General features: G+C 44.0%; 8 protein-coding genes across 8 annotated transcripts; 4 read left to right on the top strand and 4 right to left on the bottom strand.

The window, feature by feature from the left end:
• Nucleotides 1-343: 343 nt before the first annotated feature.
• On the top strand, nt 344-2671 carry LOC111592314 (histone acetyltransferase Tip60). The gene is made up of 5 exons (XM_023304465.2): nt 344-673; nt 832-958; nt 1014-2226; nt 2290-2502; nt 2571-2671. Coding segments are annotated over exons 1-5 (1608 nt in total). The 5' UTR covers nt 344-619; the 3' UTR covers nt 2572-2671.
• Nucleotides 2672-3279: 608 nt separating this feature from the next.
• Nucleotides 3280-3959, bottom strand: LOC111593952 (augmin complex subunit dgt4). Its single transcript, XM_023307078.2, has one exon. It carries the CDS (start codon nt 3839-3841, stop codon nt 3314-3316), a length of 528 nt encoding a protein of 175 aa, XP_023162846.1. The 5' UTR covers nt 3842-3959; the 3' UTR covers nt 3280-3313.
• Nucleotides 3960-4315: 356 nt separating this feature from the next.
• Nucleotides 4316-6794, top strand: LOC111591881 (tRNA (cytosine(34)-C(5))-methyltransferase). Its single transcript, XM_023303815.2, has 3 exons — nt 4316-4491; nt 4565-6395; nt 6450-6794. The coding sequence occupies exons 1-3, from the start codon at nt 4432-4434 to the stop codon at nt 6716-6718; spliced, it is 2160 nt and encodes a 719-aa protein (XP_023159583.1). The 5' UTR covers nt 4316-4431; the 3' UTR covers nt 6719-6794.
• Nucleotides 6795-8527: 1733 nt separating this feature from the next.
• LOC111605239 (nascent polypeptide-associated complex subunit alpha, muscle-specific form-like) lies at nt 8528-11475 on the bottom strand. Its single transcript, XM_030223842.1, has 3 exons — nt 11314-11475; nt 8673-11259; nt 8528-8613 (listed from the first exon to the last, which is right to left on the bottom strand). The coding sequence occupies exons 1-3, from the start codon at nt 11377-11379 to the stop codon at nt 8528-8530; spliced, it is 2739 nt and encodes a 912-aa protein (XP_030079702.1). The 5' UTR covers nt 11380-11475.
• A 1554-nt stretch (nt 11476-13029) lies between these two features.
• On the bottom strand, nt 13030-17321 carry LOC111594121 (thymosin beta). Its single transcript, XM_023307318.2, has 4 exons — nt 17045-17321; nt 13570-13705; nt 13372-13485; nt 13030-13222 (listed from the first exon to the last, which is right to left on the bottom strand). Exons 2-4 carry the CDS (start codon nt 13703-13705, stop codon nt 13083-13085), a joined length of 390 nt encoding a protein of 129 aa, XP_023163086.1. The 5' UTR covers nt 17045-17321; the 3' UTR covers nt 13030-13082.
• Nucleotides 17322-17631: 310 nt separating this feature from the next.
• On the bottom strand, nt 17632-18736 carry LOC111593000 (beta-1,3-galactosyltransferase brn). The gene has a single exon (XM_023305561.2). The coding sequence runs from the start codon at nt 18670-18672 to the stop codon at nt 17701-17703; it is 972 nt and encodes a 323-aa protein (XP_023161329.1). The 5' UTR covers nt 18673-18736; the 3' UTR covers nt 17632-17700.
• A 159-nt stretch (nt 18737-18895) lies between these two features.
• LOC111593534 (DNA repair protein complementing XP-A cells homolog) lies at nt 18896-20022 on the top strand. Its single transcript, XM_023306386.2, has 2 exons — nt 18896-19222; nt 19282-20022. Exons 1-2 carry the CDS (start codon nt 19071-19073, stop codon nt 19994-19996), a joined length of 867 nt encoding a protein of 288 aa, XP_023162154.1. The 5' UTR covers nt 18896-19070; the 3' UTR covers nt 19997-20022.
• A 293-nt stretch (nt 20023-20315) lies between these two features.
• LOC111605614 (cap-specific mRNA (nucleoside-2'-O-)-methyltransferase 1) lies at nt 20316-22898 on the top strand. Its single transcript, XM_023324286.2, has 2 exons — nt 20316-21024; nt 21095-22898. Exons 1-2 carry the CDS (start codon nt 20340-20342, stop codon nt 22840-22842), a joined length of 2433 nt encoding a protein of 810 aa, XP_023180054.1. The 5' UTR covers nt 20316-20339; the 3' UTR covers nt 22843-22898.
• Nucleotides 22899-23225: the final 327 nt, after the last annotated feature.

The following is a 23225-nucleotide window of genomic DNA, read 5'->3' as shown; positions in this document are numbered from 1 at the left end:
TAGCGAAAAAAGATATATATTGCTCTAGACGGGCCAGCGTAAGCACACACAAGTATTAATAACTTTAACAATATATCATATGTTCATAATTTAAATGCACAACTTTGACATTTGTATTTAATTACACATGAAACGTAAAAATTCTGAAAAGAACGAACACTTCAGAGCGTAGTTGTTTTGCTTTACAACACTTTCACATGCCTTTCACAGCACTATTGGCGACTTATGAGGTAATCGAATACTTGTGCGATAGAGATAGCTGAAATACAACTCTAGGCTTCGGTATGCGCTAACATGGGCTCCGCGCACTTTTGCGCTATTAGTCTATTTATTTTGTTTTTTCTTTTCAATGTTTAGCTGGTTAAGCTTTAACAAAATTCTTGTACAAAATCTACTTTGTAGTATTTCGGAATTAATTTACTATTATCGATAACAAGTAAAAACTATTAGATTACTCAATTCAAGAGACACTAACATGATATATCGATAGTCTAGCAGAGACAAACCAGGGGTATCGATAGCTCGACGACATTTTGATCCGGTCAAACTTGCAGAGTCCAGAACATTTTTGCAAATAAATAAAACAAATAAGATAGGAAACTTATATGAATATAACGAAATGAAAACCAAATACGAGTTCGACGATGATGTGTCATCAATTTGTGAATCGACGGTAATTATCAATCTAATGTTGTTAGTAAACAAAAAGCAAATATAACACAATAACCGAGTAATGCTGTCTCCCTCTAACCTACGGTTAATTTGTGATTTTTCGTATTTTTTTTATTCTATGGCATTTTGTTTTTAATAATTACCTATGTTTAATGTCAGGCTGCTTTGACCGAGGGCTGTCGCCTGTCTGTGCGCATGCACAAGACCGACGACTGGCCACTGGCCGAGATTGTCAGCATCAAAGAGCAGGACGGCAAGCGTCAATTCTATGTGCACTATGTAGATTGTGAGTAAACAATAACAAGAGTAAATGGCAACAATTGTAAGTTAATATTGTACAGTCAACAAGCGCCTAGACGAATGGGTCAACGAGGATGACTTGGATACGCGCAAGGTGCAATTTCCACGTCGCGATGGACCACAAACAGGCACCAGCACGGGCGTCACCACGCCCAAACGCCATCATTCGCTGGCGGGCAGCGTATCGCGACCAACATCGCCACAGCCACAGCATGCCGGCAGCGTTGGCAGCGCTGTTAGCGGCTCTGGCGGCGCTATTGTCGGTTCCAATAGCGGCACCGAGCTGGTAAATGGCAACAATGTTCTAGCTGCAGCACTACAGAAGCGGATCAATCGTCGTCGCAAAGTGCACGCGGCGCATCATTTGCAATCGCTGCAGCAGCAGCAGCAACAACAGCAGCAGCCACATCAGCAGCTGCCGCAGACGCCGCAAACACCGCAAACTCCCCAAACACCTGTTCATGTGACTGGTGACGGCGGAATGCTGCCAACGACACCTGTAGGCGGGGTGTCAGCTGCTGGCAACGAGGACGTCTCGCAGGATGGCAAAATGGCAACGCCTCGGCAATCGGGCAGCATGGTCACGCATCAGGATGATGTGGTGACGCGCATGAAGAATGTCGAAATGATCGAATTGGGTCGTCATCGCATCAAACCCTGGTACTTCTCGCCATATCCACAAGAGCTGTGCCAGCAGAACTGTATATATATCTGCGAATTCTGTTTAAAGTATTGCAAGAGTCGCAAATGCCTCGAGCGACACTTGTCCAAATGCAATCTACGGCATCCGCCGGGTAATGAGATCTATCGCAAGAGTACAATATCATTCTTCGAGATTGATGGACGCAAGAACAAGGTCTACGCACAGAATCTATGCCTGCTGGCCAAGCTCTTTTTGGATCATAAGACACTCTACTATGACACGGATCCATTTCTATTTTACATTATGACGGAATTCGATTCACGAGGATTTCATATTGTTGGCTACTTTTCAAAGGAGAAGGAGAGCACTGAGGACTACAACGTGGCCTGTATATTGACCATGCCGCCATATCAGCGCAAAGGCTATGGCAAGCTGCTCATCGAGTTTAGCTACGAGCTGTCCAAGTTCGAGGGCAAAACGGGCTCGCCAGAGAAGCCGCTATCCGATTTGGGCTTGCTCTCCTATCGCTCCTACTGGGCGCAGACCATACTGGAGATATTGATTAGCCAAAACTCTGGGACAGATGGCGAGAAGCCCACCATAACCATCAAGTACTTTATATATATATACAGATATTTGTACTATTTTATGACTTGTGCTTCTTACGTTTACAGTGACATCTGCGAGTGCACGTCCATTAAAAAGGAGGATGTGATCTCTACGCTGCAGAATCTGAATCTAATCAACTATTATAAGGGTCAGTATATTGTCTGCATAGGACGCGATACGATTGAGCAGCATCAGCGGGCGATGCAGAAGCGCAAGATACGCATTGACTCCAAGTGCCTGCACTGGACGCCCAAGGATTGGTCTAAGCGTTCCAAGTGGTAACTAAAGCCTCACTGCCGTTTCGCTAGGCTAATACGCTAATCCCTATCAACTTTCTCTTTCCTAGAATACGCTCAGTCGCCTGCCTGCCCGCCCGCTAAACTAATAATTAATTAACCCCGCCGAAAGTACAATAAATGCGTTTGTCGCTTGCAGTGGTAGCATCTATTATATAATTTATAATTTATTTTTATATTAGATCCTAATAGTTTTTTTTTTTATTATTATTATATAATAATATAAATCTGTTTGAAAACATTTCAAATGTGGTTTAGCTCCATTCTCCATACTCTTGATCAAGCTGTAAAGGTCTTGTCGATTGTTGGCAAAATGATGATGATTCGATAGATTAGTACGTAATCGATTATTGTTCGTCAGTTGCTGTCTTCTTTCTTCTACGCTTGAATATTCATTTCCGTAGGTCGTTTGTCATTAAAACGAGCAGTGCTTATTCCACTTCACTGGATGGGCGCCACAGCTATTTCAGTGCTCTTTGCTTCCAGTATTGCACAGATATTAACATGATATTCCCATTTAGTGTCATCTTTTGATTGACGGTTTATATTTTATGGCTCTTCTACGTAATGTTTTGATGGCAAATAGTTATCGACAAGCAAATATCGTATTAAATGAACAGGGTTGCCACAGACGATCATTTGTGAAGGGATTGACGCTTTTTTAATTTATTTAATGTTCATATCTGCGAGTATATTTTACATTATATATTGATGCTCCTCATAATTTTTTTTATTATTTTAAATTAAAGAATCTAATACTGTTTTTTGCATTTAAAAAGTAATTTATTACAAATTATTGATTCGGCCGCTGGGGATCGATGATCATTTGATCCATTGCCGCCAATGTAGACAGCTGAAAGCCATTTTCCACACTCTTGATCATGGTGTGTAGCGTTTTAAACGCTTCCCGATTCTTGGTGAATTTATGTTGATTCGTTAGCTTTGTCCGCGGTCGATGATTGCTCTGCAGCTGCTGTTTGCACTCCTCCAGAGTTTGGACATCAAATTCCGTTGGTCGTCTGTCATTGGAAAGGGCGGCGCTTATTCCATCCAGCTGGGCGGGTAGGCTTGACACTTGTGCAGCGGCTATTTCAGTGCTCTTCGCTTCCAGTATCTCACGCAGATCGACATGTTTGCTCAAATTGACTAGGCTTGTGTATTCCCGCTGATATTCACGTTTGGCGTCGACAAAATGGCGCGCATGCTCTTCTGCTTGGCGGTGCATGTTTTTTGCTTGCTCTGTGTAGCGCTTGAGGGATTCCAGATGCAGCAGATACTGTATATCCTCGAGGCCATTGCTTGTGTTATTTTCTGTTGTCATTGTATATATATTTCCTTTTCAAAAACAAAAATAATTTTTATATACACACTTGTACATGTAATAGTATTTGAAAAAAAGCACGTCTGTTTGTTGATGGCAGGCTCCCTGGGTTATCGATAGGCAGTTATATCGTATTATATTGTCAGTGCTGTTCTATTTGAATAAGCAAATTGTATATTTAAACGTTTTCAATTAACTGACACATAGCGAGTGTATCTGGTTTCAATGCCTCCAGCTTTTCATTGCTATACTTAATGCACTCTTTTTAATTTAAATAAATACGAATATTGGTGATCTTACATTTTACATTTAAGTTTATTACTTAACAGTTTTTCATATTCCCTACTTTTGATATTATACTTTAAGTATCTTATAAGCTTTGAAAGTTCCAACTGTGATTTCGATCTCATATCGATAGATTATCGTTATATCGTTGTGTTGTCGGCTCGATAGTTGGTAAGTGTTGCCAGATAATAGTCAAACACGTGTTGCCGGCTCATTGAATAAACACAACGCACGGAGTTTCAAGACGTTCATTTTGCTTAAATATCCAGAAGGAATTCAAGCGAAGAATATCATATACTAGCACAATGGCGCGTGGCAAGAAGCAAAATCCATTTGCAGCTAGAAAACGACAAAAGCGTGCCAATGTAAACAACTAAGTAAAAACAGTTAAAACTTGTTGAATACATTTTCCTTCTTTCTGTTTTGTTCTTCTCGCAGGGTGCTCCGGAGCGACCGGATCGCCGTGCCGAGCCCTACAAGGAAATTGAGCGTGACAATGCGTCCTTCATTAAATACTATCACCTGCAGAAGATCTGTGCCACCGAGGAGGAGTGGACACAATTCTTGGCCAGCATTCGTGATAATCTGCCCACCACATTTCGTGTGACGGGATTCAAGGATGAGGCCAGGGCGCTGTTGAACATAATTAAGACACAACTATTTACCGAATATGTACGCGCTGTGGCCGAGCTGCATGAGCTGCCCGCCGAGCAGGTGGAACGTCCCCTGTGCTTGCCCTGGTATCCAAACGGAATGGCCTATCAGTTGCATTTGACGCGTAAGGATATTCGTCGATCGGAGCCACTGTTTCGGCTGCACAACTTTCTAATTGTGGAGACAACGGCGGGCAGCATAAGTCGCCAAGAAGCGGTATCGATGATACCGCCGCTAGTGCTCAATGTTCAGCCAACGGACAAGGTGTTGGATATGTGCGCTGCGCCTGGATCAAAGACAGCGCAGCTAATCGAGGCTCTGCATGCATCACCGGAGCAGTACAAGATACCTCCTGGATTCGTGCTGGCCAACGATGTGGATAACAATCGCTGCTATATGTTGGTTCATCAGGCCAAACGCTTGAATTCTCCCTGCCTGTTGGTCACCAACCATGACAGCAGCTTCTTTCCCAATCTGCTGCAAACAGATGAAGCAACCAATAGCAAGTCCATACTCAAGTTCGATAAGATCCTGTGCGATGTGCCCTGCTCTGGAGACGGCACACTGCGGAAGAATCCCGACATCTGGATGAAATGGAACCTGGCTCAGGCCTACAATCTTCATGGTGTCCAATACAGAATTGTGCGTCGCGGCGCTGAGATGTTAGCTGTGGGTGGCCGATTGGTGTACTCCACGTGTTCACTGAATCCCATTGAAAACGAGGCGGTGTTACAGCGCATCATTAAGGATGCGGATGGAGCATTAGAGCTGGTGGATGCTTCGCATCTGGTACCGGGTCTCAAATATAAGCCTGGAATGGTTGACTGGAAGCTGGCCACTAAAGAGGTGGACGCCATCTACAGTTCCTTTGACGAAGTGCCCGAGCAGCTGCACACGATTATACGTCCAACGATGTTTCCCCTGCCCGAGGCAGAGATGTCCAAAATTGGGCTAGACAAGTGTATGCGTGTATTGCCCCATCTGCAGGACAGCGGCGGCTTCTTTGTGGCTGTCATCGAGAAGCGACGTCCACTCAATTTCGAAAAGAACGATCTGCAGGATCTGTTGGAGAAGGCTGATGCGAAGCCAACACAGCCGGAAGTTCAGCTCGACGAGTCTGGCAAGCCAGTGGAGGATGAGAAGTCTGTGCCGTGGGGACCGCAGCGGAAGCGTCGACGCCTTCATGGCTATAAGGAGGATCCTTATGTGTTCTTCGGTGAAGATGATGCCGACTACGAGAGCATACAGCAGTTCTATCAGTTGAATGAGACGCTCAACAAACGCTGCCTGCTCACCCGCTGCCAAACGGAGCGCAAGAAGAATATATACTACTGCTCCGATCCCATACGGGATCTGGTGGTCAACAATGAACGAAACATCAAGATAATCAATACGGGCGTGAAAACGTTTGTGCGCTGCGAGAATCGCCATACGGTGCATCCGTACCGCCTGGCCCAGGAGGGCCTGCAGACATCGAATGCCTTCATTGGCAGCAGTCGTCGCATTCAGGTGGAGCGCGAAGATTTAATTCTGTTGCTTAACTGCACGGATCCAACGAAGCCGCCGTCAACGCTGGAAATGAAGCCAGAGACGCAGCAGCGGTGCAAGGAACTGGGTAAGTGAAGCTCATCCATGTTGAGCCATTCGTCTTATGCTTCTCCCTTTGCAGGCGTTGGCAGCTGTATTCTAAAGTATGTAGACGAGGCGTTCACATTGTTCATTGTGGGCTGGCGCGGCACCTCCAGCCTGCGCGCCTATGTAGATCGCGATGAGACGATTCACATTCTACGCCTTCTGGGCGCTGATCTAAGCAAATTTGAGGTCAATAAATACGAGAAGGCGAAAGAAGCGGCCGCTGCGGCGGCTGCTGCTGCAGCAGCTGCGGGCGAAGATGCCGAGCAAAAGGAGGAAGTCATGGAGAGCTCAGAAAAGGAGTAGTACATATATAATAATTAAATATAACATTATCTGACTGTTTTGTATATCGGATTTGAATATCGGAACTCAGTTGTTTACCCAATTCAAACTTTTGTGTTTTAAATAATGGCATTTTTAGTTAGTAATGCGTGGTCACACTGTGTAATTAAGCAAACTAAAGTAACGTACAGAAGCGGCTGCTGAAAAGAGGATTAATAAGCAGTAAATTTTTAGTACTTCAATCATTAAATTAAGTTGATTAACATTTAGTATGCCGAAACATATCTGCTTCAGCTGAACTATTGTTTAACGTTTTTGTTTTACTTTTGCGAATTCAAGATAATTGTGGTATGGTCACACTACTTATAAAATGGCGCTAAACAAGTGAGTGGAGCAGAGTAACAAGTGGTGTTAGCAATTTTTGTTTTATGGTTTTGTATTGTACCGTGCCGTGCGTTTGTGCCCATATTTTGGCAAATTAAAGTGCTTGTAAATGTAAACCATGTATTTTTTAAATAGTGCTTTATAGCTCAATAATGATGGTGAAATACAGAAATCAACGTCTAATATGTGCATGAACACATACACATACGAGGACGCAACGCAATGGTAATTATTGGTTAGAATATATTTAGCACGTTAGCATTCATAAATATTGATATTGCTAGAAATTAAATAATGCAGCGTTATAACCTAAACGTTGTATGACCTGCAATTTCTTTTTTTGTTACTCATGCTCAATCATATTATGCTAGTTTGTATTAATTGCAACGATTTTTTAAAGTTATGCCATTCGCCGCGCACGTAACGATCAACATCGTAACGAAAAAAACATCGATAGGTCTAGCGAGAATTACGAAACGTTGCAGCGAATATCGAAATGTCGATTAAACTTACACTATAAACACCGTTATTCTGTGAACAATAATCGAAAGTGCTTTTTTATTTGCTTCAAGTAAGCTTTTATGTAAGCTCTTAATATATAATGGATGCAATGTTTTGACTTAATTGAACCAGTCCAAATTAGGCATAGAATTAAGTCCGCTTGAAGTGTTAGGCAATCGCTGCATACTTTGTGGCTCATTACTTGCCTTCCGTTCCGGTAATTCAATGATCGCGCGCGTCTTATTCCCAGCTGTTTGCTTACGCGGAGGAACAACTGGCCTCCTTGGATTAGTGGGTTTTGATGTTATGCCTAAAAGGTTATCAGCTGAGGGTATACTAGAGCCTTGTTTTGGGACTGGAACGGAGAGTTTGCTTATATTACCACTAATATTCGGTGTCATAATTTGATTTGGGGGTGGTCGTTGCGGGGGTTGTACAGTGGGCTTCCTTGAAATAGCTGGCTTCGATGCTACTGTTTTATCAGCCATGGCCAAACTAGATTGCAGCTGCTTTTGTGGCGGGGCAGCGGGTCGCCTAGGATTAGTGGACTTCGATACAGTTAGATTTTTCGGCAACAGCTTTGGTGGGACAACGGCTTTAATGGGAGCAACCTGCATTTTGGGCGGCACAGAGGGCCTACATGGATGAGTTGGCTTGGAAGTTATTCCCAGAATATTATCGTTCATAGTCAATGTTCGTGGAATCTGTTTAAGGGGTGGAGGAGGACCACGACGTTTTGTATTAAAAGGCGCCGAAGCTACTCCTAAAAGGCCATCTGCCATAGCTGCACTGGACTTCAATAGGTTATCTCGCATAGTGGGAGGGTATTTCATTTCGGGTGGCACAGCCAAGAGATTTTCCTTCAAAGTTCTTATCAATGGCTTGGGTGGTGGCACAGCGGCTTGCTTTGGATTAGTTGCCTTCGATGTGGCTGCCAAAAGGTTGTCATTCAGCTTTGAAGCTGTGCTCATCTGTAGAGGCACAAAAGGTTTTCTTGGATTGCCAGTTAGAACTGGAGATGGCATTGATTGCTGAACGGAAGAGGCCTGGATTGCATTAAATCTATTGGACTTAGATTCCACAACTGAACCAGTGGCTTGTCTCTGCTGGGCTGCAAAGAATGGCGAATGAGCTGGTGGTGGTTTCGATTGCTGGGCCAAAGTAGACGGCATTGTGTTCGATCCATTGGGGTAACCTGCCATCGATAGACCCATTGATGGCCGTCTCTGCTGGGGTGTAAAGGGCTGGCCAGTAGTCATGGCCGATGGTGCTGTTGGTGGCTTCGATTGCTGGTCTAGAGTTGATGGCATTGCATTAGATCCATTGAAATTTCCTGCCATCGCTTGACCCATTGACTGTCGTCTCTGCTGGGGCTTAAAGGTCTGCCCAGTTAGCATTGGCGATGGGGCTGTTGGTGGCTTGGATTGCTGAGCCAAAGTGGATGGCACGGTATTGGGTCCATTGGAGTAACCTGCCATCGATTGACCCATTGATGGCCGTCTCTGTTGGGCTGTAAAGGGCTGCCCAGACAGCATTGCTGATGGCTTCGATTGCTGGTCTAGAGTTGATGGCACTGCATTGGGTCCATTGGGGTTTGCTGCCATCGCTTGACCCATGGATTTTCGTCTCTGCTGGGGCTTAAAGGGCTGCCCAGTCATCATGGGCGCTGCTGTTGCTGGTGGCTTCGATTGCTCGGCTAGAGTAGCTGAGATTGCACTAGATCCATTGAGGTTTTCTGCCATCGCTTGACCCATGGATTGTCGTCTCTGCTGGGGCTTAAAGGGCTGCCCAGTGCCTATTGGCGAGGGGGCTCTTTGTGACTTCGATTGCTGGGCTAGAGTGGAAGGCATTGTGGGAGGTCCATTGGGGTTGCCTGCCAAAGCATAACCCATTGATTGCCGTCTCTGCTTGGACTGCCCCGCTAGCATTGGCGCTGGTGCTGTTGGTGGGTTCGATTGCTGAGCTGGAGCATAAGAACCGTTCACTGGATCAGCTGACGGCTGTTTCTGCTGGGGCACAAAGGGTTGTGCAACGAAATATGGCATTGACTTCTGTTTCTTTGCCGTTGTTGGGGCAACTTCCTGCTGTTGCTTCTGAGGCGGCACAACAGATTTGCTTGCATTCCCAGGCTTGGCTGGGAAGTCATCCATACTTTCCTTTTCTACACAGGACTTCAGCGGATTAGGCGGCAGCTGTGGTACAAATTGTTGGCTGGGTAGGAAAGGCATCGACAAGGAAGAGCCAAGGGCCTTCGTAGCGGTAGTCTGCGCCTGTTGCTGGGTTGGGAACGCTAGATTCTTGGGTGTAATTGAGTTTGCCGCATTCATTGGTTTCACTGGGACTTGCGGCTCACTCGCTGGTGGCATTCGGTAAGGTCCGAAGGGGATCCCTCCTGTCGAAGCAGTGGTTGGCGTGGAAGTTATCTGTCGTTGCTTCTTGGGCGGCACCACAGGTCTTCGTGGATTCGTTCGCTTCGATGTAATTCCACACAGACTGCCATTCTGGACAGGCGCACAGCTTGTATTTGGGGTTGACTGCATGGGATCTAGGGTAGTTGGCATCGAGTTCGCGCCGCCAAAGGAACTCTGCAAAGTTGAGGTCTGTGGTCCAACTGACTCCTTGGGCGCGACAGGCAAGTAGGGATGGGCAGCTCCGCCCGGGTTAGTTTGCTTTGAGCTCATTCCGGCACGCGGAGTCGGAGTCGGAGTCTTGGGCAGCTGCGGTGCAACCGATTCCATTGCCGCAGCAGGCAAGCAAGGGAGAGACCCCCCAGCATATGAAGCTCGTATGGGTGCAGCCTTGACTAGTGCCTGTCCCAGTCCAAACTGTGCTGCCGCCAACTCCATAGCTGAACCGTGAGCCGAATTCGATCCGCCAAGGGCACAATTCTTGGTCTGCTGCTGTGCTCCAGCCGATATAGGCATAGACATGGCGGTCTCAGGCAGCGCCTGGTCCTGCCCAGTTGCACCAGTTAAGCAGGGCGAAGAAGGAGACGTTGGCTGTTTCTTTGGCGGCACAACCGGCCTGCGAGGAGCTGTTGGCTTCGACTTAACGCCGAACATGGTCTCGTCCACAGGGCTGGGTGGCAGTGGTAGCTTCTTAGACTGTGCCTTCTTGGCCGCAGCCGGCTTGACCACCTTTGGCTTGGCCATCTTCTGTTGCAGGGCCATGGACTTCTTTTGGATCTCGTCGGCCTTGGCGCGTATGTATTTGCGCTGGCTGGATATGGCCTGCTGGCTCATGTCCTTGTCTTTCTTGATGTTTCGAACGGGCGCTGCCGTTCGCAGATTTGCCTTCGCGTTGCGATTATTTTGCTTGCCGATGGGAACTGGCTGAGGATCCTGTTGGCTTTCGGTATAGGCCAATGGGAGATTGTTAACGGAGCAGACAATGTGTTCCGGTTCCTTTTTCACTCTTTTGGCTTTGGTCGGACCACGCCCACGTCGCTTCTTGCGCGCCGGATCGCCGCCTTGGGGAATCGTATCGCATGGACACTGCAATGGAACGCGAAATTTATTATATTCGTCGAGTCTATCGAGCATGGTGCGTTTGCCCAGCTTTCTGATTAGCTGCTCGCCCCGAGGGAACTTCTCCTTGGCCGTGAAGCACGTTTGCTTCACTTTGCCGGGCGGCGGCATCAAGTCCGAGGACTCACGACCAAGTGGTCGCAACGGATCCTGCGAAACGGAATACAAATTTTGCAAAGAGCATCGCGAGACAACTGCACTCACGATTGGCTTCAGATACTCCTTATACTTTTCCCGCAACATCTCTGTTTTCAATTTACAATCTTCCATATTTGCGTATCTTTGACTCTCTGCCTCTCCTATTATTTCCGTTTCGTATTATATTTTTTATTTATTTTTTCGTCTAGTTCGACTATTTCACAGAGATACAACTTGAAGCACTAACTGCTGAGCTGCTCGAACAGGCCTACATTGACTATCAAGGCCTGCCTGGTTTTTTGTTTATGTTTATTGAAACGACAATTGCGTTGCTCGCCAAACGTCAAATGTCGCTTCTATCAAGCTGAATAGCATTTGAAATTTGCTTCAAAGCAGTTTCAAAGCTTCGATATAAGCTGCAAACTGTATCGGAAGTCGAGAATCCGAACTCAAGAAGCTGTTAGAATGTCCGGATGCACTTCAATTATATACCATATTACTACCCTAACTACCCCAAGCTGAGATCTACTTAGATTTATTACTGAAGAAGTGAAGAGCCTTCTTCTGTCAGTTCACTGAGTGCAGAAGAACACGCTCAGTCATCCTTTCATAGATGCCATGTTCTAATAAGGACAGATCGTATTATGAAATATACGAAAAAAACTTGGAATAGTTCTATGCTTTTTCAGCTAACATCATTAAAGCACTTCTAAGATATAATTAAATAGACCTCGTTTGGAGCAGCTCAACAGTAAAGCTAAATTTTGTGAAGTTCCCTAACTTGATGTGTGAATAAGACTTTTATTTATATTGAGTACATATTCTTAAGTCTTCAGTCACAGGGCGATCATATGTGAGCTGTAGCTATGGAAATGGCCATAAAACTCCAGAGTTTCAGCTACGTTCTGTCTCATCATAGCTAAAAGCTACAGCTCAGGTGCTTATATATAGCACAGCAATTGTCGATGCATGAGTTGCACCTGTGTTCAACAATGAGCAATTCGGCTAATTGAGTTTTCCCAAACAGCAAACTGTTTCTGGCTTGGCTTGGGATCGATAAAGTTTGTTCATACTAACCGGAGTGAATGGCTAAGCTAGCTGTTATCGATAGCTTAAGCAGCTACTGCCTTAAAGTTATCGAAATAGTTTTAAACAACTGAACGAAGAATATATTAAAAATAAATAAAAAAAGTTTCTTCGATTTTGTTATAAAATGTTACATTTATGTTTTGTTTTTATTATTATTTAGTTTCCCAGTATAAATATATCGTATATAAAGTATATAAAAAAAAGTTCATTAAAAAATTACACATACTCTTTATGTTGTTGTTGTTGGTGTTCTTTCTTTTTTCTTTTTTTTGCGCTTACAAATTTTATCTCATGTTTTGCTTTAATTTCTGTTGTTTTTTAAAACATTTTTTCTCTGCCTTTTTTAAAGTACATAGAAGATTAAAAAAAGGGGGTAGCGAGTGTGGCATATGTCAGTGTATTGCTTGTTTTTTTTTTGTTTTTGTTTTTTGTCGTTTTTCATTATTGATTAAGAGTGAAATTTTATTATTATAATAGGAATGAGCTTATTTATTTGCAATGTATTTGACAAGAAATGGAAAGAAAATAAAATAAATTGAAGTAAAAAAACAACTTTTATTGCTGTTGCTGTTGTTGCTTGGATGGCGGCTGTTTGCTGTCGTTGTTGCTTCATAAATGTTAAAATTCGAATTAAAAAAAAAAACAAACTATTTTTCTTTTAGCTGAGTGCGAGCGAGAGAGAATGTGTGTTTGCTGAATGCAAAAAAAAAAAAAAACAAAAAAAAACATTTTATTTTGTGCTGCATTTAGGCCTTCTTCTCGGCCTCGATAACCTCCTTAGTTGGCAGCACGTTCTTCTCGTTGGTTTCGGTGTGCTTCAATTTTTTCGCATCGAAATTCTCAATGCCGGCGATGAATTGATTCTTCTCCTTCTCCTGCTCGATTGCTAGAGAACGAGAAAGAGATGGAGATAGAGATAGAAATAGTTTGTTAAATTGTTCACATTTTAGTTGCAATCGCCTTAGATGGGCAACAGCTGGTTGCACTCTCTCTGTATATACAAACACACACACATATATATATATATATACGTACCTTCCTTATCGGGCAATGGATTCTTCTCATTGGTCTCTGTATGCTTCAAATTGTTTTGATCGAATGCGGTGATGCCCTCGAATATGGACTTCTGAGTTTTCTCGGCGGCCACATCTGCAGCAAATGTTTTTGTTTGTTGGTCATAACTTTTGAATTTATAATTACCAGACAAAGAAGAGGAACAAGACGACGACTTACCCTCGGCAGTTGGCAAAATAATTTTCTCTTGGGTGCTGGCATTCTTCAGCTTATCCGTGTTGAAGCCCTCCAATTGGCTCTTCAGATTCTCGGCCACCTTTGGCAAGTCCTTGAGTGCTGGTGCTGGGGCAGCCATCTGAAATTAAACAAAAGAAATTGCAAATGAAATTATTTACAAATTCAAAAAAACGTTGCAGCTGCAATCGTCGCAAACAAAAGGCTGCATATCGATAGCAGCGACCAGAGTGGGTGAGTGACACACTGCTAGCGGTTCGATAAAGCGGAAATGCACATCGATAACAAAGCCTGCAGAGCACACACACACACACACACGCACGCACTCAGTGATGAATGTACATATTTCATGTGAATGCGTTTGTCTTTGATTTCGTTTTGAGTAACTTTTCGCTGTATACCGTTGGGTTTATTATGCGATTTCTCATAGCGATTACGCTGAATAGCAATTTATTGATTAACAAACGAAGCCACAAAGCAACATATTCATACAAATTTGTCATGCTAGCTGATGAGTCATGCTGGACAGCAAGGACGCGAACCCATACCCACACACCGCAAAATAAGTATATATATGTATATATATATATATATGTGTGTGAGTGTGTACGCGCTATCGAAGCACCAGCAGAAATACAAGAGATAGGGAGAGAGAGAGCGTGTGCAAGAAGTTCAGCGAACCTACCGCAGCAGCAACAGCAGATTAAATTCCAATTGGACAAGCAACTGGAAGCGAGTGTACCGTTATCAGTGCTTGTTTTGTTAGTCGCCGCGCTCAGCTGCTAGCAAAATAACTGAACTGCATTTTATCACGTTTATTTTTAGTTGCAAATCAACCAAAAAGTGCCTAGCTAATTGTCCATTGTTCATGCCCGTATATTCTAGTTAATCAACAAAATTATATATATATATATATATACACATACATATATATATATATATATATATATGTGTGTGTGTGTGTGTGTGTGTGTGTGTGTGTGTGTGTGAGTGTATATCAGACAGCAAGCAAAAAACTTTTCATACTTCATAAGAAATAGATCGATCGCAACGTTGCTAAAGTCGGTTGTATTTAATTTCAACACCCCACAACACACAATCTGTCATCTATCTCGCTTCCACTTCAACCAATTTTGTTTGCGCACATATAAAGAAAGCGCTTCATTAATATCGATAACAAGTGCATACATATGCAGTGTAATGCATACATGCATGTCGATGTGTGTGTGTATATCTAAATTGCACGAGCAAGCGTTACAAGGGCGGCAACCGCGCCAAAATAAAAAAAAATATAAATGTATATATAGAAATAAATCTACGCTTAATAGTCGTCTGTATTTTATTGACCATATATGGGTACATTAAGGCGCGCCTAAACGTAATTCGCCCCTGGCCGATAGACGCTGATTGACTAACGGCCCGGTCGTCAACGTCGTCGTCGTCGCCGTCGTCGCAGTGTTTAGTCATTCCCAGCAGCAGCAACTCCTTTTTAAAGCAAAAACAAACAAAGGCGAATATTGCAACTTACACATACATTTACACACGTAGCATTTATGTACATATACGGCGAATTATGTTGTTTTTGTTGCGCTTTATTTTTATATTTTTTGGGTTTTTGGGGGGAGAAGTTTGCATGTTCTCGCCTTGTTTGCCATGAATCAACTTCCAACTTGAAGCGAATAATGGTCGGTCGCGATGAATCACTTCATTCGCCGTCGAAGTCGCCGTTGCCGTTGAGTTTGTCTTTGCTGCTTTTGTCTCAGCCCACACTTGACGCGCGCTCTCTCTTTTTTCTTTCACTCTGCACTCGCCACTCTCTTGTTGCTGGTGGTGAGAGCTATTCAAACTTCGCTTAAGTTGGGACTGTCTTTTGTTTTGTTAATTTTATATCTTGTTTTCGGGGTTTATGTCGTTGTGTTTGCTGATTGGAGCGGATGAATATGTGTGTGTGGAAGTGTGGGGGTCATTTGGCCGGCGCCAGTAAACCGCCAATTCGCCGTTAGGCCAATTTTGACATTTGAAAGCGTCGTCAAAAAAAAAACGGCCGCTCAAGTATTATAGCCGACGGCGTCAATGTCGCTGATGCGTGGCGGCGTTGGCGGTGGTATGTACATACACATACACACATATACATTCGGTGAGGCGAAAGCAGAAAATGTAAAAGAACAAAAGAAGGAAGGCAAATGACAGACACGTCCGTTTTACACCCTCGCCTTAGTCAGCAGCACCAGACGGAGCGACAGCCTGCGCTGGCTCCTGTTATGCCCACACATACAGACATGCATGCATACATGCAGTGCACGTCTGCCAGTTGGTTGGTACACAAATTTAAATATGTTCGTTTGTCTATATGTGTGTACATCTGCGCCCGCGACATTAAGTGAATTTTAAATATGCATAGCAGCAGCGCAGTTTAGTCATTCGCAGGCGCACACTCTCATACAAAAATATTGCTGTATGTATGTATGCATGTACATGTGTCGCCGTCTGTTATTTCATTTTAAATATCTTTTGCTTTTTGCTGTGGCGATAAATTAAACTCCAATTGGGTATTATCGATAGCATCACACATGTGCCACGCCCTCAATATAAATTTGCGACACACATACAGCCAGACACAAGCGCGCATACAAATATTAAGCAGTGGATGCAGCTTAAATGCACAGCTGCACTCTTACACACATATATGTATATACATGCATATATATGAATGTGTAGATTCATGTGCATGTGTGTGTGTGCTTTTTTACGTGTGTGTGAGCACGCGCAAGCCGCAAGCACACATTGTGGGGAGGATATTTAACAGCGTCAAACGCCCCGCCCAAGCAGCAGCAGCCGTCGCAGACATATGCACACACATAAGCTGACTCTCACACGCACATAGATACAGCCACACGAAAAAGACGCCAAAAAAAAAAAACGAAAAAAGCCGGCCGGCAAAACTTTAATATAAAAAAAGTAGCGAAAAAATAACAAAGAAGCTTAAGGCCGTCGACTTAACAGCTGCTCAAATAGATTGGTAGAAATGTAGACAGAAAAAAGAACTAACGGACTGGCGGCTGCCGCAATAAATAATTTATAACAAATCTTAAAGAGGATCCCCTTTCTCATCCCGTCCCTCGCTGTCTCTCGCGCTCTCTTTCTCTTACACTCGCCGAACATTTGCAATGAATGGAAATGGGAATGCTGGAAGCGCAGCCACAACAAATACAACAGCAACAAAAACAACAAGAAAAGACAAGAGGAACGCAAGAATAGCGCCGCAAACAAAAACCAGTTGGCGTTGGCTGGCTTTTGCAACAGCAGCTTTAGATTTTTTTATTCCCATATTTTTTTTGACCCCCTACTTTCTGCAATAATGAAAAAAATACGAAACGTAGCAAAGTATTGAAAATGGGGGAGAAAAAAATTATTAAAAAAAAGTTGCCGGTGCAAAAGCAAAAAAGAAGCTTCAACTCACCTTTAATTTGAGCTGGTGATTTTTTTTTAAATTTAGGGTTTGGTTTTAAATGGCAAAAGAATTGCGCACTTTACAAAAAATAAATGCAGGTGGGTGTGTTGACTGGTTGGGTGGAATTATATATATCTATATATACATGTACCAATGTATTTATATATATATATATATATATTATGTGTTAAGTGTTAGCACTTGGACACTACTATATTACTGTTATATCGCGAAAGCTTGCAAGCAAACAGAACGACACACAACTTAATACTGCGCGACAATTGTTCAAATCCAAAAGATGAAGGCGTACGGATTAATGTTGGGGCTGTTTGAACGAACGCATAGTTGTTATCGATAGCGTCATCGAATGCATCGACACTTTATAAGCTGTTATCGCATGCTGACCTATACAACGATCATTGACGTATGCTATCGAGCAACGATAGTTGTTTGATTGCTTTTTTCTGCGATATGTTGCAGAAATTTCGTAATGCTTATTTACTGTGAATGACAGAAGACGTTACATTTTTAAATTTAATTATTTAAATGAATATATATCTATTAGTTAGATATTAATATTACTTTAATAAGGCTCGGTTTGCAGGTATATATATAAACACATTTGAGTGCTCTCCAATTGTCAAAATTGTCAACGTTAACAATTGCTACGCATAATTTGCCGATCGACATTCATTCCAAACGCGCTCCATCTCGATGGGATCGCCGAAACCATGCGAGGCAATCACATCACTATAGCTATCCGGCCCAAAATATTTGGGCCTATGAAAATGAAAGTCATCGCAGTGATGAACGGGTATGTGCGCCTTCAGTGCTACCATGCCCAGGAAGATATCATCGAATCGGAACAGTGGAATGGAACGCCCTACTGTATACATCTTGAGCAAGGCATCCCTTGACAAGAGAAACGCTCCCGCTGTCACATACGCTGGCCACTTGTCGAATGGATATTCCTCTAACGAAACATACCACTTGCTGAACTTGTGCCGCAGTGGAGCGGTCTGGAATACATAGCCGGCAAATAAAAGACTCTGATGATGCGTCTGGCGTCCCTTGCCAAGAAAGCGCAGCACATTCTTAATGGACACATAATAATCGTCGTCTACAAACAGATAAAAGTCGCTGGTGTTGAAGTGTTCGCTGGCCCAGCGCATGCCCATCATCGTCTTGATGGTGTTATTGAAGTACGTATCCACAAAGTCAGCACGGATTATGTCCCCATGTTGTTTCGCTTCGATCAGCGCTGCATCCTTAACACCTGCACCCTTGGCGGATGTGCCCAACACAAAGGCTCGCTTAATATGAACATCGGAGAAACGAGCCTCATAGCCCCACGTTTTGCGTATGGCTTGGCGTCGCTCCAGATTGCCAATGGCGCTCTTTACCAAAATAGTCAATCGGGGCGGATCCGCTGAGTCGTGATTTTTCATAAATGCTGGCATTTGGATAAATTTGTAATCCAGCGGCGGTGGAACGGTGTCATTGTGCAGCGGGTAATAGTAGTGCGTCTCAAAGTCCAGTTCGTATAGATGTGTCAGAATGCCACAAAAGTCCACCAGAAAGATTAGAGGTACGGCAAGCGCACATTTTAGCAGCAGTTTGTAATGTTTTTTTAACATTGCGCGATGACAACTAGCGATGACAACAACACAGCCATATATCGCTTGCCAAACTGTTAGAAGACAATAGATCGTATAGTATCGATATGACTAATCGATGACGTACGAGTGAACAATATTTGAATTAAAATATTATATATTTTACTCATTACAAATACAAGCAAATAAGTATATACTTAATAATAATGAATACATAAATAACATTTATCAAAGCACGCCAACAAAACGGAATATTAGTCACAGCTCTCGAAAGCATAGTATTGTATCAAAACAAAAAAGTACTTTAAAATACCAAATTAAATACCAAAGCGATACAGTGTATGCGAAAGTGCCAAGAAGAAGAGATTGTATTAAATTTACAACAACGTATGAAATGATATTGCGCTAAAAGATTCAAAATGTCCCAGGAATTAGTAACAGAAACAACTAAAACGGCCAACAGCTCGACACTAACGACTGCACAACGCGCTCGCATCGAGCGCAATCAAGCCAAGGCACAAAAGTTGAGGGAGGCCAAGCTCGTTTCGCATCCCTACAAGAATGTACAAAAGTAAGTCAACCGTAAATAGATATATTAATTGAAAGTCAAGCTTATTATGTGCATAACAGCAATGGCAGTGAGGAGCCTCCAATAGCTGGCCAGGATAATGCTGTCATTAAGGTGCAGGGTACCAAATACATTGATACTGGCGGCGGATTCCTATTGGAGCAGCCAGTTTTAGCTGCGGCAAACAAATCGGCAGAGGAGGAGCCGCTGGAGGCGCCCATCATCGAGGATGCCATTGCTATACCTGTAGTCTATGAAGAGTGTCTCGATTGCGGCGATCAATATGCCGACTCGTATTTATTCAATAATTTCGGCCATTCCGTTTGCGACAAGTGCCGGGACAACGAGGAGCGGCACTCATTGATTACACGCACTGAAGCGAAGGCAGAATATTTGCTCAAGGATTGCGATTTCGATAAGCGGGAGCCGGTGTTGCGTTACATAAGCCGCAAGAATCCTCATAATGTGCGCTGGGGTGAAATGAAATTGTATTTGCACCTGCAGGTGGTGCAGCGCGCATTGGATGTGTGGGGCAGCGAGGAGGAGCTAACGCGGCAGCACGAGCTGCGGGAGGACAAACGCGTCCTGGGCAAAACTCGCAAATACAATAAGCAAATGAAGCAGCTGCGCATGGAGGTTAGAAGCAGCATTTATACTAAGAAAACCAAAGGTGTGCATGTCCATGAGTTTGGTCCAGATACATACAATGAGGCTGAGGATAATTATACACATTCCTGTTTAACTTGCCCGTATACTGAAACGTTTGAGAAAATGTGAAAGTGCTTGTTGAAATATCCATCATTACGTCAATGAGCATAAGTTGTCTGATCTGAATTTTCACAATTTGAATATATAAAACTATCGATAAACTGAAAAATCGTATTGTTTTCATTCACAATGAATGCCATTCACAATGAATGTAGGAAGGGATAATAAATTGCTATCGCTAGCTGCCATCGCTAGAAAAACGACAAACTGAAAGGGCCGCAGCAAGTGAAACAGCATCGACAACAAATTCAACAAGAAGAAGAACAACAACAGCAACTGCAGCAGCAGCAGAAAAAGAAACAAGCAACTGCCGAAATACCCTATATTGTAAAGGAAGATAAACAAATTAGCAATGCAGCGTAAAGCGAAACTGTCTAGAACAAGGGAGGAGCAGTCGGACGATGAGAACTTTGAGCCAAAGACAAAAAAGATCAAACGCGACTGGCTTAATAGCTATTGCTATTCCAACAAGGTCATGGGCATGATGAAGAAAATGGGCTACGAGGATGACAAGGGTCTGGGCAAGAGCAATCAGGGTCGTCTTGAGCCCGTCATTGCTGTGCAGCAGGACGGACGGCGCGGATTTGGTCTTAAACTAAACACCGTCCATTGGACAGCGGGCAAGTGGGATCCAAGTCTAGAGAATTTGGAAATACCGGAGCCAGTTAATTGGCTTGATCAAAAGGGTGACAATTGTGGCTCCTATACACTGGAACAGCTAATGATGCATATGGTAACCGGACCACGCAAACTCACCCTCGACGATGAGACAAAATTCTGCGATCCCGAGATCTTGGAGCACATACTCAGCGCCAAGTCCTTCTTCGACGGCTTGAACGATACTGAAATGCGGCGGGCCCGCTCGCGCAGCAATCCCTTCGAGATGATACGCAGCTCCATCTTTCTAAACCGAGCCGCCGTCAAGATGGCCAACATGGATTCCATATGCGAATATATGTTCACCGAGCCCAGAGATGAGCATGGCAATTCGCTAATCGGCAGCAATGAGCTGCTCTACTTCGCGGACATGTGCGCGGGTATAAATTGCAGCAATTATATATATGAGAATATATATATATACTATAATCTATGTTTATGTCTATGCAGGACCTGGCGGCTTCTCTGAGTACGTGCTTTTTCGGAAATCGTGGGAGGCGCGAGGATTCGGATTTACGCTGCGCGGCACAAATGACTTTAAGCTGGACAAGTTCTTTGCCGCCTCGCCGGAATCGTTCGATGCGTTCTATGGCGACAAGGATGACGGCAACATATTCGACACAAGCAACCAGGATTCGCTGAATGACTATATACGCAAGCACACACCGCATGGCGTCCACTTTGCCATGGCCGACGGCGGCTTCTCGGTCGAGGGGCAGGAGAACATTCAAGAGATACTCTCCAAGCAGCTGTATCTATGCCAGTTCAACACGGCCCTCAAGATCGTGCGCGTCAATGGCAGCTTTGTGTGCAAGCTGTTCGACCTGTTCACGTCATTCAGCGTTAGCCTCGTTTACTTGATGTACAAGTGCTTCCAGAAGATAACAATCATTAAGCCAAACAGCAGCCGGCCAGCCAATTCGGAGCGCTATATCGTCTGCAAGTACAAGCTGCCCGGCACGGAGGCCATCATTAGCTACTTGGACAATGTGAATCAGTTGCTGAACGAGGCGACCGAGCAGCAGCAGCAGCACAAGGAAGATGTGCTGGATGTGGTTGAGCTGTACAATCACGACGAAATGATGAAGGATGAACACTTCATGCAATACATCGTCAATTCGAACAATGCGATTGGCAATAAGCAGATTATCGGGTTGCGGAAGATTGCGTCGTTCGTACAGAATCTGGAGTTGAAGGAGACGCGCCAGTCGGAGGTGCGGCAGAAGTGCCTCAAGTGCTGGGCATTGCCCGACAAGCTGCGCCAGGCGCCAGAGGTGAAGCCGACGGAACGCTTCCTGGAGGAGCTGTTGGGCGATTGGGCCGCCAATCGCTCGTGGATGCATCAAACGGCCAATGAGCAGATGTCCGTGACGCAGCTGCAGAGAGAAATCGCGAATGTGAACGATTGGCATTTCATGCCCATCGGACGTGGCGAGAGCAATATCAATGGCTGCACCCTCTTCCTGTGCAAGTCGCGTGGCATTCTGTGGCGCTACACGGACCATCGCAAATGGGAGCAGGTGGAAACCAGTTTCAATGTCCAGCCACGCTCCATATTCTTCGGCGAGATTGTGTTCGAGTATAGCGGCAAGGGACGCACGTCACAGAGTGTCTCAGCGCTCCACATCATGGACGCCATCTGCTTGGGCGGCATCGAAATACGACGACGAGCGTTCCATGAGCGCGTCAGCATGTGCGAGAAGTTCGCGAGAAGTTTGAACAAGCCGCACAAGAAGGAGCGGACGTGCGGTGCCATACGCTGCAAGCCGCTCTTCCGGCTCCAGGACATGAGCCAGTTCTTTGACCAGATGCGTCCCTATTTGCTCAAGGACAACTCACAGCGTTTGGGCTACATGTTAGACGACCACAAGTTCTTTGTGCCCGGCGGGATTATGATCTTTTGCGAACTGACGCCCAACTTTGTGACAGCCCACTCGAGGTCCCGTCAGCAGGTCTACTATTTCAATACCAACACGAACGAGTCGCTGTACAAGGAGCAAATCCTTCCGCAACGCTTCAATGAGATCTTCGCCTCATTTCGCCAAAGCTACATAAATCGCAAGTTGTGGAAATGGACGAGCACGCTACAGGTGGACGCGAGTGCCACCGAGAAGCATCCCAAGATACTATACCGCAGCCATTTCGAGCAGTTCATCCGTATGAAACTGACCTCCAACCCCAATCAACTCAGAAGCTAAGTTCGAATCTGGCTTGGAATTCGATTTTATGGATTTTTTTTAAACAGCAAACGAAAAACAACAATAATTATGTGTGTTTGTTGCAATATAAAGTATATATATATGTAAATGTATATATATATATATATACTCTACAGTTATCTATATATATATATATATATATACAGATGATAAATATATATATATATATATATATATATATATATATATATATAATTATAGATAACTATTTCGGATCTAGAAAATTTGTATAAGTTTTAACAGAAGTTCGTACTTTTAATTATCGATTTACTTGTTTGGCAAAAGTGTTTAATTGTTAAAATCTAACGCCAGAATTATGTTCAAGGAATTTGTATAAACAAAACAAACACACAGAGAGCGAC

This window comes from Drosophila hydei, unplaced genomic scaffold (assembly GCF_003285905.1).
Source record: "Drosophila hydei strain 15085-1641.00,03,60 unplaced genomic scaffold, DhydRS2 tig00000296-arrow-arrow-pilon, whole genome shotgun sequence".
Taxonomy (NCBI): Eukaryota; Metazoa; Arthropoda; class Insecta; order Diptera; family Drosophilidae; genus Drosophila; species Drosophila hydei.
Note: the sequence above shows the minus strand (reverse complement) of the source record. Positions and strands in the feature narration are given on the sequence as shown.